Genomic DNA, 19,154 nt, shown 5'->3' with positions numbered 1-19,154 from the left:
AAAAATGTCTATAGAAGGCTAGAGGTCTACCCTTTTATTATAAATGTGCTAGAGAAGGAAATTCCATTAATCCTATGGAAATGGTTTTTGTGGAGTATTTCTATTCATCATCATGAAGACAGTCCTTATCCCCACTTTATTCAGCAATGTTTACCATAGCTGAATTTCTTATTATGTGGGTTCTTAGAGATAATTTAATTCAACTTCACTTGTAAGGAAACAACAGCTCTGTACAGGCTAATGTGGGCCTTGAAGAGATGAGTCCTACACACTCAGGGAATGTGACAGAGTAATGTGTCCTCCCCTCCCCCTCCCCCCCCCCCCCCCCCCCAGCAGGATATCCATGTCCTAATCCCAGAAACCTATGAATGACTTTACAGGAGAAAAGAGACATTGCAGATGTGATTAAATTAAGTGTCCTGAGATGCAGAGATTTCTGTGGATTATCTGAGTGGGCCCAACACAAACACAAGGATCCTTAAGAGAAGCAGGAGGCCCAAAGTAAGAGAAAAAGGTGATGAAGAAAAGATCAAAGAGAGAAAGAAAGAGAAATCTTCAAAGATTCAAAGATGCCACATACTGGCTCTGAGAATGGAGAAAGAGGCCACGAGTCAATGAATGCAGTCTCTAGAAGCTAGAAAAGGCAAGGGGACAAATTCTCCCCTAGAGTCTCCAGAAAGAACGTCAAGGACCTCTGACCGTCAGCACTGTAAAATAACTAAATTATATTGTTTGTCTGTTTTTTTTTTTTTTTTTTTTTTTTTTTTTTTTAAGTAATCTCTATACCCATTGTAGAGCTCAAACTCACAACCCTAAGATCAGGAGTCAGATGCTCTACCAACTGAGCCAGCCAGGCACCCCAACTTACACTGTTTTAACCCAGTAAGTTTGTTATAATTTGTTATAGCAACAAAAGGAAATTAATACAGGTAGTTTACAAGCCAGTCAGAGAGACTGGATGGCACAGGCAACTTTGATATAATTCAGAAAGTAACAAATATAAAATAGAAACACAAAAACAATGCTGTGGCAATGCTGATGAAGTGAGTACTTCTGGGTGGAGAGATTTAGGAAGCTTCCTGGAAGAGGCACTTCTGAGCCTTGAAGGACAGGTAGAATTTCCACAGGGGGAGATCCAGTAAACAGGAGGTAGAGGCACAGAGTTGGCTGGTATAGAATCAAACTAAAAGCTGACATCGGCCCTTGTGACCAGCGATTTTCTCAGAAATAAAAATTACCTGATTAAAATTTCATACATTCTACTCAAGATATAATAGTTTGCAAAAAAAAAATTGTAACAATAGCCAACAACTATATGATACATGATAAACTATCCTAAGAGTTTAAATACAGAAATACAGATCTTGGACAAGAATTCCCTCTTTCCACAGAACATGTCATAGTCGGGAGCGAATCTGGCTCATTTTCAGACAGGCAGGCTTGATAGGGATGAACAGAAAAAATACTAAGGGTTAACTGAAGTAAACAAAAGGGCAATTATTTAAAAAGGCATCTGCTAACATTTACAAATTAGACACTTCCTACAACCATCTCAAGCAAGCTAAACAGAACAATGGAATCTAACTGAACTGACCGTACATAGCAGACTGGAGGCTCTGAGGGCTCATGTTGATGATGACGAAGACAACAGAATCCAGTCCCTTTTTGGTAGGTTTTGTTTGTCTGAAGTCAAAGGTCATGATCTTAAGTAATTTTGAATGGCTCTAACTTAGACTAGGTTTAAGCCACTCTGTTTTGGGAATTGGGAAGGAAGGAATAACATCGTCCAGATTGTTGACCTGCATCACCCAAACTCACCATTGATAGTCCTCTTAGCATCACTTATGGTGACAATGTTTTCCCAAGACGATACCTGTCCTCGGGTGCCTTAGCAATTACTTGCTTTCTTCTTTATCGTCTGGTGAAATCGATTCCCTTTTATACTGTTCACATTCGTTCCAGGAAAATTCACAGGAACAGCTGGTCTCCACTGGCCTGCTCCTGTAAGAATGGCCTGGAGCTTCTACAGAAGGGTCCACATCCGTACCATAGGCCCCTGGGTCCTGGGATAGAGCTACATGCTTTGGAGACCCACTTTCTTTACAAGAAGAACTGGGCCTGTCGCAGGTATCCTCATTCCTCTCACTGCCTGTCTTTCGGTCAAAACCCAGAAACGTAACCTCAGACTGGCTGCATTCGAATGGAACTTTCTGAGTCACTCCAACTTTTCTCAAACCTTTATCATGAGGCAGTGAATGATTATTCTGGTTTTCATCATCTTCCACTGGAATACTTGGTACGTTCTCCAAGAAGAGAGGAGAAGGACACCTGAAGGACTTTAGGGAGGTGGGAGGATCTTCAGCAAAATATAAGCTGGCTTGAGTACTTTCAAGAGTAGTTAGGACCTGGTTAACCAAGAAGCAAACAAACATGGAGTTAAGCTTGAATAACCTCTCCTTTTACCTTATTTCCATCTACCTGCTAAGGAATGTTCTTGTATTTTCATGAAATAAATTCAACTATAGAGTTTTGAATGAGAAGGTATTGAAGATTAGCTTAAACCCCTTCAGTTTAATGAGTAAATTAAGAGACTTGAAACCAAATATAAAAGAAGCTGCAATGAAGTAAACATCAAGGGACCTGAGTTAAGGCTTAGATTTGCCCCCAGCTGCTGTGGGACCTTGGCTGGGTCTCTGTCCATTTTTCACTTCAACCTTAATATGTGGAGTACCGGAAAGTGTCAGAGGACGGGGGACCCAATCCGTAGTTCTCAAATGCCAGATTTACATATAGGAGCTTTCTTAAAATACAGATCCCCTGGTCCCAACCTAAAGATCATCACTGAAAAAAATATGAAGATAGGGGCCCAGGAATCTGTATTTTAAAAGCTTCTCCGTTGGTTTGGACATGCAGCCCAAACCAAGAACTACTGACCTGATTTAAAAGAACATGTAGCCTCCCTTCACACACACGTCATTTTTAAAAATATATTTAGAGAGCTTTACTATTTGCAAAGTGCCTTCACATGCATTACCTCGTTTATTCTGCACAAACAATACTGTTATCCTCATTTTACAGATAATAAAGCTGAGGCTCAGAAAAGATCACTAGCCAGGAAGGAGCAGATCTGTTGCTTGACCTCAGATCTGGCTCCCAACTCCAGGTTTCTTCCACTATATATCTCACAGCTCTTTTTAAAAGGCCCAAGATACCAGGTCACATAGCTCTCACTGGTGGTGCCAGGCCTAAAATATAGCTCTCCTGACTCCCATGCCAGTGCTCTTCATATTCTGATTGTGCTGATCTCTTGTTGAAAACCCTTTCATGGCTCTGCTGTAGATTCAGGATAAACCCAAAATCCCAGAATGGAATTCACGTCCCTCTATCACCTGGAACTTTCTATGATTTTAAGCACTCCAGCTTTTGCCTCACCACCTCCCACTTCCATGAACTACCTGCAGTATCAGTGCTGAAAAATCCGTTACCTCTGAGCTTTGCAAGTATAAATTCTCTTCGACTAAAATGTTCTATTCTGACTCTATGCTCGCATGTTGACCTGGGCTTCCACCTACCATTATGCTTATCTCTCTGTATTGAAAAGCCACTTGAACTAATCTGACTCTCATTTGAGGCTGAGGGCAACAACTGTATCTTGATTACTGTTGCATCCTCCGTATCCAATACTAAGTCTGGCACATGCAAAGTAAGCACCAGCTACATATTTGTTGAACAAATAAACAACTAACTCAATGGATGATGAAATTGAAGAGTAAATTTTAAAAATCAATAGAGGAAATATGAAATGCATTTTTAATGGACCAAATCTCTTAATGAAGGTCGAATAAAATTCTCTCCAAGCTGCTCACTTCAGTCTTTTCATTAAATCTCTTGTGGTGCCCTATTCCCACGCAGCAACGACCTCTACCAGAATACCAAATAATGTGACTTGTTGACTTGGAAGAACCATTAGGTTAGAACTCTGTGTGAGGAGCTGGATTTGCCTCATTGATAAAGAATTCACTTAGACACACAATTTATCCAATTTAGATTTTTCCATGGTTCTGTGGGCTTGGTTTTGAGTAAAACCATGTGTACGCACTTCATCCATTGATGGTCTTAACTTTGCCCGCGAGGTAGCACACTGGCCTGCCAAAGAGAAGAGCTTGGCAGAGAAGTTCCGAGGACAGGGATGCACTTTCTTATCTAGAAATGAAAGACATGAATCGAGGCCTCTCTTCTCCATCAATTCCATAAGGAGATCCCTCTAGAAAGAGAAGAAGACAATTTATCTTTTAGAACTCTACCCCAAAAATGACCAAGAGATCGGAACAGAGATGAAGACGATTCTCACCAGCTGGATATGCTTTGGATCATCTAACACCACTTTACAGCCTGTTAGAACCTCCATTATTACCTATAAAGAATACAGAGAAAGTCAACTACAAACATATGTAAGATATATACGCAGAATTAGTTGCAGTGATTAACTTTAACAATAGATATCGTTCATTCTAATTAATGACTTTATATTTTACTCTTTGATTACACAAAATTAATGTATAAGACGAGTAACAGTCAAAAGCCCTTAAAAAGTTCTTAGAATTTAGAGCATTCCTGGGAATAAGCTTTCCTCCTTTGTTGACTGGTACTTGGTACTTACAATTCCAAAGCTATAGACATCCGTTTTAATGGAAAGTTTGCCCTGTCTGATGTACTCTTCAGGCATGTACCACAGATGTTTACTGCTGCTGCTGGCCACGCTTATGGTACAGCTCTGGTGTTCCAGGTGGGGTCGGAAGTGCGCCATGCCAAAATCAGTTAGCTTGGGTTGAAACTGATCATCCAAAAGTATGTTTGCACTAAAATCATGATCGAGGACAAACAAGACAAAAACATCACAATGACATTCCGGTGGGAAAAAAACGACAAGCTCACCTTCATTTCTGGTTAATGCCAAACACTAACAAAACAAAGCCACGCACAGTTTTTCATGAGCTAGGGGTATTTTCTTATTCTTCTTAAAGTATAAATACAAGTAGTATATAAAACTCTAAAATGAAAACCTGGGTGCCTGGGTGGCTCAGTCAGTTGAGCGACTGACTGTTGATTTCAGCTCAGGTCATGGTCTCAGGGTCCTGAGGTCTCAGCCCCTGTTGGGGCTCCATGCTCAGCAGGCAGTCTGCTTGGGATTCTCTTTCTCCCTCTCTTCTCCATCTCTCCCCCGCTTCATCCGCACACTCTCTAGCTCCCGTGCTGCCTCCCTCTCTCTCTCAAATAAATAAATCCCTTAAAAAAATGAAATAAAATGGAGACCTGACCTAGGAATAGTGCACTTTTCAAGTGTATAGATACATATAGGGCGTTGGCAGATAAAGCTGATGCTTTGTCAACAGGAAAAACTAAAGTTAACCAAAGCCACTTTCCTTGCGCCCTTCTGATACGCAGTAAGACCACTAACTGGGTTTTAATCAGCTAACAATCAAGTGCCTGTGATGTGCACAGAGCTCAGGAGCTTATCAGCTTATCAGCCTATCAGCAACGAGCCACCAACCTGCAGAGATGTGAGGAATCTTTGGCAGCCCCGTCTTACGGATAACCCTGGTCTACTGTCCCAGCTCTATGGACTTTCCAGGGACTAATGACAAAAATGTCTTTGAGTCTTATTTATTTATTTGTTTGTTTGTTTGTTTATTTATTCTTAAAAGATTTTATTTATTTATTCATAGAGACACACACAGAGAGAGAGGCAGCGACACAGGCTCCATGCAGAGTTCCGGACGCAGGACTCAATCCAGGGTCTCCAGGATCACACCCCGGGCTGCAGGCAGCGCTAAACCGCTGCGCCACTGGGGCTGCCCTTGAGTCTTATTTAAAACATAAAAGGGCACCTGGGTGGCTCAGTAGGTTGGGCATCTGCCTTTGGCTCGGGTCAGGATCCCAGGGTCCTGGGATTGCCTGGCATTGGGCTCCCTGCTCAGCAGGGAGCCTGCTTCTCCCTCTCCATCCGCCATTCCCCTTTCTTGTGCTCTCTGGTTCTCTCTATCTCTCTGTCAGATAAATAAAAAAATATATTTTTCAAAAAATTAAAAAAAACCAAGTATCTACAGAGGTAAAGGCAAGGTGCTTAGAGTCAGTTTTGTCTCCTTGTCACAGAAAAATCTTAATAATCACTCAATATCTTGGCTGACAGTAAGGTAAGCATCAGCTTACTTTTACCTTCAAAGCGCCGCCACAGCAGGGATGGGAAAGGTTAAGCCCATGCATTTCACGTGGCCCACAGCCGGCGTGAGTCCCAGCCTGCCTTTCTCTGGCAATGTGGCCACGGGGGTTACTATACCCCATACGCCTCAATGTTGTCCTCACATGTGAAATGGGGCAAACAACAGAATTCACAGAACTGAATATAAGCAGCCTACTACCCAGCATAGGATAATGTTCAATAAATGAGAGGGAAGATGAAAATCAGTAACTCATGGTAAGAGAGCAGATGGGTATTGATAAAAGAGGTGGGGAGGTGGGCCAAGAGAGGGTGATCTATTTCTCAGTTTTGCTTGGGGCTATTCAGAGCTGGCTTTTTTGTTCTCTGAAACCAAAGCTGCTAATACTAGGCCTGCCCATCCAAAATGCCAAGTGGTATATTTGTATACTACATATTGTTATCAAAGGTGGTAAGAGCAAGGTGCCTGGATGGCACCATTGGTCAAGCGTCCAACTCTTGATTTCCGGTCAAATCATGATCTCAGGGTCATGAGATTGAGCCCGGCATTGGACTCCACACTCAAGGCAAAGTCTGCTTGAGATTCTCTCTCCTTCTCCCTCTGTCCCTCCCACTCATGTCTCTCTCTCTTTTCTCTCTGTAAAATAAATAATTTTTTTAATGCAGTAATAGCTACAGGATAAGAACAAGAAATTCTTAATCCTGAACAAATACTGGACCTTACAAAAGTTCCAGAAGTCCTTGCTGTCCCTGTACATGTAGGCTGACAGGAAGAACCTGGCTTCGCAGTCTGAGTTGCAGGTGTTCTAACCATCCAGAGTATTCAGAGTCCTAGTTCTATTTCGAGATTCAGAGTTGAGGCCTTTAAGAATTCTAGTGCGGGCTTTGTCTACAACAAAGTTGACAACAGCATGAAGACATTCCCCAGGACCCTTTATGAAGAACACATTCTAAACTTGATGTCACTCTCTGTCCTTTAAGTGTGGCCAGGAGAATTGCAAAATCCAAAGAGCTCACCTCATTTATCAGTCCTAGGACGTTTATCTATTGTGTGACCCTTGCGTTTATAAGAACGTCAGTGAGGGCCTAACCCTTCAGTCTCATATCAGTAATCATAGTTCTCAGTCTTCTCCTTGCCTTGTCTTTTCTTCATATATTTGAAACACGGCAGCTTCTAAGGCCAGCCTGGGTCCAACTCATTTTTGTCACTCATCATCCATCTCACTTGGAAAATAGTGTTTTGTTTTGTTTTTTTAAAGATTTTATTTATTTACTCATGAGAGACACACAGAGAGAAGCAGAGATACAGGCAGAGGGAGAATCAGGCTTCTTGCAAGAAGGCTGTTGAGGGTCTCGATCCTAGGACCCCGGGATCATGCCCTGAGCCAAAGGCAGACACTCAACTGCTGGGCCACCCAGGCGTCCGGGAAAATACTGTTGACTATCCTGACAAACCTCTGAACATGAGGAGTCCACTAGAGCCAGCCCCTGCCTTCTCTCCAGTTCCAGATAAGAACATTTAGTTCATAATTACTTCTTCCATAGGTATGTGTGCACTTCAGCTGTTCCCACCAAGGTGGGCCTTCTGGAGACCCCTTGATCATTTCGGAGGGCTGGGGGCTCTAATGCAGGAGCTTGCCAGCTGTGCCAGGAGGTGAGACGGGCAGAGAGGTCCCATTCCCAGAACCCCACCCTCTCCCCCTCCACTTCTGCTGCACTGACCACCCAGCTCTCTTCTGCACACATCCCCACCCTCTGCACGCACATGCTTGATTTCAGCAGAGAAGGACAGGAAAACCCTGAATGCCAGAGTTTCAGTGTCAAACATCTTGCCCTCTTCTTCCTCAACTCCAGCTCTAAAAAGCTTAGACCCACGAGGATGCAAAAGCTGAATTTATAAAACACTTAGAATTCCTGAAGAATAGATCTTTCCTGGGCACAAAAGAAAAAAAAAGGCAAGCATCAAAAACAAAATCCACAATCTGATTCTTTTATTTGACCCTCAGCAAAGCTGGTGGGGAGCTTTGAGCAACTGTTGACTCACGCTTCAGACACACTTAAGGAAAGTGGGGTAACCACAAGGGGTGATGCAATAAAACCCACAGAGGACTGTGGGCCAGTGAGAGGGCATCAGTAAGAATCTAGGGCACTGCATTTACACTTTCAATGAAGATAGTTGATGAAAAGACAAGTTGTTCACCAGCAGGCTTTAGTGCATAACACGAATTTTGAGTGCAGTGTTCTAAATAAAAGTTCTAAATAAAAGTCAACAGTGGCTGAGGAAGAAGCATGTTCTGTTTAAGAAAGTAGGAACTGCAAAAGCCCCATCAACAACGAGCTCTGCCCGGATTCCTTCCCTCACTGCAGCCCTAAATAGAGCATTCATACACCGCCTTCAGCCATCATACAAGGTCAATGGAGTATGTTTGTCCCGTGGGGGTAAAGACAGACCAGTAAAATAAAGACAACATAAAATAACTACAATCCTATAACAATATAGTTGAACAAAAGGGCAGCTCTCTAGCTACCGTGCTTACCAAGGAGATAGACAAGAAACACGTAATGGCCTACGCTGTCAATTTAGGGTTTTCACAACCTATTTCTTCTATTCTTTCCCACAAAGCTACTTGCTGAAACACAGACCATCACCTTTCTTTTTTTTTTTTTTAAGATTTTATGTATTTATTCATGAGAGACACAGAGAGAGAGAGGCAGAGACACAGGCAGAGGGAGAAGCAGGCTCCCTGTGAGGAGCCCGATGTGGGACTCGATCCTGGGACCTTGGGATCACGCCCTGAGCCAAAGGCAGATGCTCAACATCTGAGCCACTCAGGTGTCCCTCTAAATAATTCTTCTAGTAGAAGGATCGGGGTGGTACACGGAGGAGACGGGGAAAATCCTACACAAGGTGGTCAGTTTGCATCCTGACTCTGGAGAGTAACATATTTCATCTCTCTCTTGCCAAGGGCCTCCACCACAATTCTCTCTGGAGACTTGAACCTCCCACAGGGTACAAGAATTGCTTTCTTTGCTCACCAGTCTTTCTCCTGATTTAGCCAAAGCCCAGGGGCCTAAAATGTACATATAAACCATGATGATGCATCTAGATTATAGCGCAGAATTGGAATCTAAGTGCAAATACACATTTGACATGTAAGCACATGACTGGTTTTTTAAAATATGAATTTTTAAAGGATTTTAGGGGGAGTTATTGGTGCAAAGCAGCCTAGTCCCTGAGTGCCTGGAAAACTCTCTGGAAAAGTCTGGACTCCAACAAATTGGACTCAGAGATAAAGAGGACCCGCTGGCCTCTTCATGACAGCCTGAGGCAACAGGACATCTTGCCGTCTGTGTCACTGCTGTTACAACACCAAGACACCCCTCTCCAGATGAGGCAAGAGCCAGCGTCTCAAGGAACCTATAGGTTACTGAAAAAGGGCATACACTCCCCACCCCAACCTTCAGCATGCAATATATCTGATGAAACTGAAGCTTTTTATTCCCCCTTTGGATTGTACAACCTTCTGCCTCTCTTCCATTGAACCCAGACAGGACTCAGGGACAGTATTAAAGGCTGCTGTTGCTTGACTGATGACTTATGAGACCTACGCTCAGCCATTAAATGGGTATTCCTGCATTAAATGTGAAATCTGGTCTCCAACCAAACTAGCATGACTTCCTTAAGGCTCAGTTTCCTCGTGGGTAAAAAGATCTGAGAATGCTTACCTCTCTGGGTTGTTACGAGGATTAAATGAAAAAATGTAATCAGAGTTCCTGATACACAGGGAGGGCCTCGGAATATACTCTGAAGGATGTAGGCTGGCCTTTGTCCATCTTACACCTGCCTTAAAATCCCAAGAAACTTGGTTGGGTATCTGTAGAAGTTCAAGGCACCAATGTGAAGTGACAAAGGTACAGGGGGTTGCAACAATGACCCTGGAGATCTAAGGATCCTTGGGTTAATTAGTTTCAGGGCATCTGCTGAGTTTCAAAATAGTTCCAGAGTTCTGGAAGAACCTGATTTAAAGTATCATTTCCAGATACTCTATGATCATGGAGAGAAAAAAGGGGTGTTTGGCACATATGCGTGCATGCGTGTATGCACGCCTGTGTATAAATAAATGAATGTTGGGGTTTAAAAACACTGATGATAAACAAAAATCAAAGGAAAAATTTAAGTTTATGTACGATTTAGCTGCGCTGGCATCTCTTCGGAAAAAAATAGACATATTTGGAAATTTTATAAGAAGGGAGACACTTGAGGAAAATAGGAAAATCTGAAGGAAAAGAATTTTTATATCTAAAATGTTTCTGAAAAACAAAAGTGGGTGTTTTTTGGGAGGTGGGGGGAGATGGGAAAGGAGAAGGAGGAGACTCGTCAATTAAACAATGAACTAATCAAACCAACAGACTTTGCATTCCCTGCAGATTTTGCATCCCTACTAGACACGGAGCTGCTGCTTCTACTAGACACCATCAGGTCTGGGGGGAAAGGCGGAGGGGCAAGGGTGTCACGGTCCTAGGAAGGGGCCACCGCCCTGTGGCCTCCTCGCCTCCCTCCCAGCCACCAGGGCTCTCGTCCCTCACGAAGGAAATTCCCCACGCACCCTACTACCACCAGGCGTCTCTGATCCAATTCCCTTTTTAAAAAATTCATTTGTGAGCACATGGATTTCCCCCTCTTCCCTTTCCTAGACCACCTCCCTCGTACGAAAGGCTGTTTCACTTGGCAGGAGACACATGGCAATACGGCCGGAGAACATGATCTTATAGGAAACATTAGAAATGTTCACCGAGATTATCTCGGCTTTGGAAACATTAACAGGAATGAATGCCTGGGCTGAAAAATGCCGAGGATAAAATGCATTTCAATTTAAAATCGTTCATAAATGTGAAAACAATTAAGCTGGCTAAGGGATAGGCTGGAAATAACAAGGAGGTTTACTGCTTTCAGATGCTTTTATGTGATCCTGTAATTCAAAAACATCTTCGTTTCCCAAATAACAGAGACTTTGCCAAGAACAGAGACTTCAACTCTTCAAGATTCTTTTCTTCAAATCCTTTTTCCTCCTTAAATTCCACCATCTGGAAATGAATTTTGTTTTTATAACATTCTCTTTGAAGAGTTCACATTACTAAGACATTTTTGGGCTAACTAAACCACCAGACTTCTTGAAAATACCTTTGAAATGTGGGCTTGGCTTCCTCCTTGGGTGTTCTGCAGCTGTGTCCTTGACAGTGTCTCCTTAGAAGATATTTATTCTCGCTGCTTGAACAAGACGAAGATTCCGAATGCAGACTTTCAGGCCTACTCTCCCTCTCAAAGCCTCCTGCCTACCACTGCCATTTTCACTAGGAATCCAACGTCAGCATTTCCAAACTTGCACATCCTAGTTACGGTCTCTTCCCCATCCAATCTCCCGGTCTCTGCCCATGAAACCAGCACGCTCCCAGGAATCCCGGCCAGGAACACTGCATTGCCTCAAAAGACCATGATTGTTGGACCCACACAAACATGGAACTCCGCCTCCTTCCCCATCTACAGACATGGGACAGAGGCAGATGACAAACCGCTGTGACTCTGAGATAAGGCCAACCATGTGCACACTCAGGGCTGCTGGGAGGAGTGAGTTATTCGGTAGGCTTTCAGGTCAGGTGTGAAGTCAGGCTGGCTTTCACAGAGTTCCCTAAGCTGTCTGCAGCCCATCGGCTGCCCCGACTGCATGAGCACATACCAGTGCAGGTGGGATAGACGGTGCTTATCACTGTCTGGGCACTTTCCCTTCACCTGCAGAGTACTCTTCTTCCCTCCCTTATTTTCATTCAAATCCCCTATTGCCGCCTACACACCCCTTCCTCCATGAAGTCTGCGCCCCACCACTCTGAATTCCAGTGGCACCCCCTTTCTCAAAGTTCCCGTGGTGCAGCCTGCACTATACCATGTGGCGCTTGCTCAGAGACCAGCTTCTGTTGTTTACATAAGCTTAAAGTCTAGCCTATAGAAGACACCAAGCAAACATCTGTCGATATAATCAGTTTGTTAATTAAGAGAATTTGAAACCATAAGTGGACCCAGAACACTCTGCACATGGCAGATTTATGGCCCAAATGCTGCCAAAGCATCTCTTCCTATTTTCTTGGCAGACATCACTAACTGAGTTCAGAATGCACCCACCCCCAGGTTCCCTTTCAACCTTGCAGGTGGGAAGTCAGTACCAATCAATCAGCGGTGGAATGTGAGATGAAACAGATTTGTCATCACTGCTAGAGTGTAATCATTTCCTTTTCAGATGAGGTAAATGAGCCCACATGCTCGAAATGACTTGGTTTTTGCAAAATAGCTTGCTAATGGCAGAGCCAGGACTGAAGTCTAACCCTCCTTTCTGTTTGCTACTCTTTCAATTTACCACAGTGAACTGAAAAAAACACCTTTTATTCAGCTACTCATAAAAGACTAAGAAACTGTTGATCACCAAGCAAAAGTGAAATGAAATTTATCTCTTCTTTTCCTCAGGTACGTACAGATCATTGCAGTGGCAAAATAATGGTTAATGGGTGAGTCACAGGAAGACAGATTTTTAGCTCAAAATAAATGGAGTTGCAATCGTTAGGGTTGCACCCCAATGGAGCATGAACAACACACTGTGCAAGGGTCCAAGGACAGGCTGGATGAGACATGTAGAGTCGGTCTCCATGAAGTAGGAGGGATTACAGTTACTGCCAAGCCTTGGCCTGGGCTTTGCATTCATTATCTCACTTCATCCCCACAACTCTGGGAGGAGGTGCAGTAGTCACCCATTTCCAGACAAACCCTTAAATAAAAATAAAAAAAAAACATGATATAGAAGTAAAAAATAAACCATTATTAAAAAGCCATAGCCTCTCCATCTAAATAAAAACTTGTTATATTTTGATAGGTTTTCATCTTCTGTTTTAAAGTAGGCTCTGTGCCCAGCACAGAGCCCAGTGCAGGACTTGAACTCATGACCCTGAGATCAAGCCCTGAGCTGAAAGCAAGAGCTGGTGGCTTACCCGGCTGAGCACCTAGGCGCCCCTTAATCTTGTTAAAAAATTCATGAGTTTGTAGTTCTATAAAGTTACAACTGTATACTATATACTAGTTCAATTTGGCTTTTTTCACTTAATCTTACTTAATGCACATTGTTCCATGTTATTCCATACTATTAAAAACATTGTTTAGTAAAGTCAAATAATGTATGACAAACTCTCCTGCAATTCATCAGTTTGAGATCCAAATGCAGAAAATAAAGGTAACAGTATCTTCCATTTCATACTCCATCAAAAAGAAAAAAAGGGCACTGACTTCGTCGTCCTAGAGAAGGTCACTGTTAAACACATTTTGAGATGTCCTTTATCGAGCCAACTATCAGGGCTGTGCAACGAAATGACATTGCTTCTAGAAGCTGCCCTTCCTTACAAAGAATGAGAAAATTGATAGGACACAGGCAGGAGAACAGGAACCTCAGATTTTCCTCAAAGCACCAAGCTGTACAAACAGGGACCAAGAGCCAGGAAGGCCCAAGTTTAGAGCAGAGTGAAGAGCTCATTTAAAAGATTCGGGAGGGTAATCTGGGTCAGCCAATTCACATTTGGTCAAGACGGCTGGAGGCTGAATGTCATTACCGTCAGATGTTCGGTGCCCTGAATGAAATGAATTGGTCTCATTCCAGGGTCTAGAGAACAGGTGCACACAAGGAAGGGGTGGGGAATCTACTGTTAGAGTTGGTACTAATTAACATCCTTGCTGGCAGGCTCAGCGGAGAGGCCAAGAGTTCACTGGCTGGAGAAGGGGCTGCTTTGTTCTGGAATAGACAGGGACATACTGATGAGTCCTCTGAAATCAAAATCTCAGAGAAATGCCCAGAGTCCAGGAACTCCACATCCTGACATGTTCCCGGGGTGGACATAGTGCCACATAGATGGTTATGTTTGAGTCCTTGAACCCTTTGGAAGCCCCCGAAAGGCAACAATCATCAGCAGCCCCTTCACCAACTACAAAAATGAAATACATTGTTAGCACATTTCCAGTTTAAATCCTGCCTCTTCCATGAAATGCTCCATCTCGGACCCTCTCTTGGGTCCCATTGGGATCCATTCTCAATCTCTCTTGGTGTTGCGTACCTGTAATGCTGCTGGGCACTCTGTCTGGCAGGGTTACTGGAATTATTTTATAGTTGGCCACATCCAGAGAAGCCCCTGAGATCTAGCCTGGAAGAAATAGCCTCCTTCTAAGTATGAGACACTGTAAGAGACTCCACAATCATTCTGTTCCCACCTATAGTCCCAGAAATGCTCGAGTCCCTCGTAAGAGCCTAGCTTATCTTACCAAGGTCCTCAGGCTGGTTCACCCCTGCCCCCCAACATTCCTCATCCCTCCCAGAAGCCCCTTCCTTCATTCTTGTCCCTTCCTCTCCACTCAACCCATCTGTCTCGCTTTCATTATACTCTTGGCAACTCTTTACTCGACTCTTCCCCTTGAACAAATGATTGCCTCCACTAGGAATATTCTCTCCTGTTCTTTCAACCAACCTACTGCCTTGGCCCATCTGGGCTCGGAACTCTGTCATTAGAATGAGGCTTCTCAGCCCAGGCAGGCATTGGGCATCTTTAGTGGTGCCCTATATATTTTTCTGTGTTTGTGTTACTGCTCTGATAACCAGGTTGAACCTTCAAGGACAAGACGATGATCACTGACATCTACCCCATGTGTTCTAATACGATGCTCTGCATACAGCAGATGTTCCATAAGTATTTGTAAATTAAACATGATTTTCAAAATGTTCAATAAACATGTTGACATAGAAGTGATTTTTCTTAAAACAGAGCTTAGTTTGTGGGTCTACTTCTCTCTCTCCTTTTAAAGATGTTATTTATTTGTTTGTTTATTTATGTGAGGCACAGAGAGAAAGGTAGAGACACAGGCAGAGAGAGAAGCAGGTTCCCTGTGGGGAGCCCCATGTGGGACTCTATTCCAGTCCCTGTGGGACTCTTTGGCCTTGAGCTGAAGGCAGACTCTCGACCACTGAGCCATCCAGGTGCCCCATGTGGGTCTACTTTTCAAACACAATAGATAGATGATAGAGGTAAGTACCAAGTATAGAATGTTTGTGTCCCCCTCCAAATTCATATACTGAAACCCTAACCCCCAGGAGGATGGTAGGTAGAGGTGAGACCTTTGGGAGGTGATTGGGTCAAGAGGGCAGGGCCCTCACAATTGGCATTAGTACCCATATAAAAGAAGGCCCAGAGAGACCCCTTGCCCCTTCCATTCTATGAGAACACAGAGAAAAGATGGGCATCTATGAATCAGAAAGTGGATCCTCACTAGACACAGAATCAGCTGGTGCCATGGTCTTGGACGTCCAGCCTTCAGAACCATGAGAAATGAAAGCGTGTTGTTTATAAGCCACCCGTTTTCTAGTATTTTGGTTATAGTGTCCCGAATGGAATCAGACAGTGGGTAGAAGAGGGGTAAGTAAAAAAACAGATTGGCCATCATATCTCTTAGCCTTTACCGCCGCTATTCCTACCATGTCTTCACTAATTATAAGAGAAGCTACCATTTGATGAGTGTGTGATGAGTGCATACTCTTTGCCAAGCACCATATGTATTTTATTTCATTTAATCCTAAGAGATAGATGCTATTACTCTTATTAGCATCATGCAGAGGGAAAAACTGAGGCTTCCAGAAATTTGCTGAGAACCACGTTAAGCGGAGAGTCAGCTTCTTAAATCAGATGTCTCGGAGACACCAGGAGATAGTGAGCTAAGAGGAAGGGGTGAGAAGAAGGTGGGGAGGAAAGTAGATGAAAAAGAAAAATGATTTGGTTCCGTTTTGCAGAGCACACGGCAGTCAATCTGTCCCCGTGAGGGCAGTGGCCGCAGGGGTGTGGCTCAGATCCCTCCTTCAGGACCCAGGGACACCACAGGTCCCCAGCCAGGGAGGGGTGGCTGTTGACAGCGCACTAACCCCTACCTGGAACCTGCCCTTGGTAGGAGGGAACTGCCTCGTCCAAGTCATAGTCACAGCCCCACACGCAGGGCTAGTCAGACGCAGGGGTGCAGAAGCCCAAGCGCCTGCTCCACTTTGGCAAGTTCTCGAAGGGCCACCCAGCACCAGTGCTCCCTATGGCGTTGATTAGGCCTCCACTCCAAGACCCCAGCGCAGCTTCTCCGGTTGCCCCAGTCCACCTTGCTCCATCCCTCCCTTACTTCTATGGTTCCTGGGAACACTCTAAAAAACCTCCTGCCGGGCAATCTGTCCTCTGAGCCTACTTCCTGGGAACCTGGCCAAAGACACCTACCCACACCGAGAAAGCGGGTATCAGGGCCAGGGCCTGAGCTCTCACCTGATCCCTGGAGAGAGATGCTGCTGGGCAGGCCCACAGCTGTGGTGATGCTGGCTCGGCCACAGGCTGAGGCCAGGTCTGGACCCCTCCACCCTGACACTCCCTTTGTGCCAGTGGGTGCCTTTCTCTGCCCTCACAAGTACCAGAACCTTGATCTATCATTTCTCACCCCTCTCCCATCAAGCTCTCCTTTCAGGAAAGGATTTGATGAACTCAGTCACCCAAAAGAAAAATGAATATTAATGTATTACCGCCTGCGGCTGAAAATAAGCGAGGCTCATTTTAAGTATAAACCAAAGGAAGGACAGGGACAGGTGTAGAGGAAAATGCTGGATATTTATTTATGCAGATACGACATACATAAGCATCCACTATGCTGAGCTGGGGGTGAGGAAGGGGGATTGCTTCTGCCCTTTGGAACTGACCCCCCGACACCATGGCTGTGCATCTGGGTCCCAGGTCCCGAGAGGGAGCACCCACTGTGTGCTGATTCTATGGGGCCACCAGAGCTGATGAACTGTCACACCGCCACGGGAGCAGATGGCCCTGGCTTGTTTCTGCACACCCCCAGGACTCCGGAAAAATCTAGAGTCTTTTTATATAGAGTTCATTTCACCAGAAACACAAAGAAGTAAGCAACCAGTCCCTCTTTTGCTCACCTCAAAAGCACACTAAAAGCTTTTTTTTTCAAGATCCCAGGGGATGGTTCAGAAGAGACAGAAGCCTTTTAAATTCAGTTATCCCTGCTAGGCAGCAAAGGTGTATTTATCTACTTTTGACTGATTCGAGATGAAGGGCACACGGGAAAAATTCACCAGGGGGATTTTGCTACAGAGTATCTACTCTCTGTCTGAATGATTCTTTAGGTCTAACTGGAGAAAAAAAAAAGAGAAGAAAGAAAGAAAGAAAGAGAGAGAGAGAGAGAGAGAAAGAAAGAAAAAGAAAGAAAGAAAGAAAGAAAGAAAGAAAGAAAGAAAGAAAGAAAGAAAGAAGAAAGAAAGAAAGAAAGAAAGAAAGAAAGAAAGAAAGAAAGAAAGAAAGAAAGAAAGAAAGAAAGAAAAAGAAAGAAGAAAGAAGGAAGGAAGGAAGGAAGGAAGGAAGGAAGGAAGGAAGGAAGGAAGAAAGAAAGAAAGAAAGAAAGAAAAAAGAAAGAAAGAAAGAAAGAAAGAAAGAAAGAAAGAAAGAAAGAAAGAAAGAAAGAAAGAAAGAAAGAAAGAAAGAAAGAAAGAAAGAAAGAAAGAAGACGTTGCTTCTAATTTTCTCATGTCTCAAAAATGAACAGCAGAGTCTCGGCTTGGCTTGTCACACATGAATAGGTAAAGCTAGGAGGCTGCAGGCTCCGTGGAATCAGCAAGACCCTGGGGACTCAGTGACAAAGAATTTTAATTACCGTCGACTGTCTACTGCTGTTATCTTGCTGGGAATCTCCATAGAAGTCACTTAACCTTCCCTTAAAACTCACTTATGAAGAAAAAAGGGAGATTCATACAGGTTCATTTCAAAGTTTAGTGTCAGGTATAATTAATAAAATACACAAAACTGTCTATCCTACGTTATTCGTTAATAATTCCCAAAGATAATATAAACTCTCCCTTTGGCCATATAAATGTAGCATTTTACATTGGGTAGATACAATTTTCATTAATAAAAAAATTGACTCTCTATAATGTACACCTGAAACTAATTAGGAGTCATATGCCATTATACTTCACTAAGAAAAAAGTCAGATTTTAAATACTTAGATGAGAATTTTTTTTCTTTTTTAATTCTATTTATCTTGAGAAAGAGAGAGCGAGCACATACACAGCAGGCGCGGGGGGTGCAAGGGGTGAGGGAGAGAGAGAATCCCAAGCAGACTCCACACTGAGCACGCGGAGCCCCACACAGGCTGATCCGTGACCCTGAGACCATCACCTGGAGACCATGACCCAAGCCAAAACCAAGAGTTGGATGCTTAACTGACTGAGTCATCCAGGCGCCCCCTCTTAGATGAGAATTCTTAATCCTTATACACACACGTACCAGGGAAACTGCAGGTAGAAAATAGCGTGAAGTCTGACTCACCTGTGCTGATGAAAAGGGCTTTTGGGTGCAACCTCAAGCTTTGGGATAATTTACCTTGATACACTGCCACAGATGACTGAGCACGGCTCCGTGTTGTGCAAGTACTGAATGGCTCTGGCTGTTCCCAATAAAACACTGATTCGAATGTGCCAAGAGAGTGGGGCCGTGTTACCCTAAAAAGACAACAGTAGTTGGTTTAGGAGTGGAAGGTATGTACCCACACCTAGAGGTATGCCAAAAGAGAAGCAGATGGTGAGGTGGGGTGAGGTAGGGGAATGAACATTTTGGTTTGCCATAACCTATTTGTAATTTGAGATACGTTTTCCTCTACTACCAACAGTTCTAGGCCTTTTCGTAGTCAATGGGAATATCCAATAATTTTAACATTAGTTTAATCAAAATATGGCTCGTAAGGTAACTAGGTTTAAATGTTCATTAAATAAGGGGCCACTAGGCGGCAGTTGGGTAAGCATTTGACTATCAGTTCAGGTCTTGATCTCAG

The 19,154-nt window shown here is 43.7% G+C and overlaps 1 protein-coding gene and 1 long non-coding RNA gene across 3 annotated transcripts in view; one reads left to right on the top strand and one right to left on the bottom strand.

The window, feature by feature from the left end:
* The window catches only part of LOC140642493 (uncharacterized), a 55,162-nt gene that overhangs the window by 10,298 nt on the left and 25,710 nt on the right, over positions 1–19,154 (top strand). For both annotated transcript variants that reach the window (XR_012038912.1, XR_012038911.1), the window contains exon 3: positions 12,630–12,731. This is a non-coding gene — a long non-coding RNA (uncharacterized lncRNA). The remainder of the gene's footprint in view (positions 1–12,629; positions 12,732–19,154) is intronic.
* IRAK3 (interleukin 1 receptor associated kinase 3) overlaps positions 1,243–19,154 on the bottom strand; it is a 45,679-nt gene continuing 27,767 nt past the window's right edge. Inside the window, exons 8-12 of the mRNA XM_072843154.1 lie at positions 18,707–18,825; positions 4,661–4,859; positions 4,352–4,414; positions 4,100–4,264; positions 1,243–2,405 (exon numbers count right to left, since the gene is read on the bottom strand). Coding sequence (XP_072699255.1) covers positions 1,896–2,405; positions 4,100–4,264; positions 4,352–4,414; positions 4,661–4,859; positions 18,707–18,825 — 1,056 coding nt within the window. The 3' untranslated portion in view covers positions 1,243–1,895. The remainder of the gene's footprint in view (positions 2,406–4,099; positions 4,265–4,351; positions 4,415–4,660; positions 4,860–18,706; positions 18,826–19,154) is intronic.

The sequence above is a fragment of the Canis lupus genome, chromosome 11 (assembly GCF_048164855.1).
Source record: "Canis lupus baileyi chromosome 11, mCanLup2.hap1, whole genome shotgun sequence".
NCBI classification, from domain to species: Eukaryota; Metazoa; Chordata; class Mammalia; order Carnivora; family Canidae; genus Canis; species Canis lupus.
This window is presented reverse-complemented; position numbering and strand designations above follow the sequence as displayed.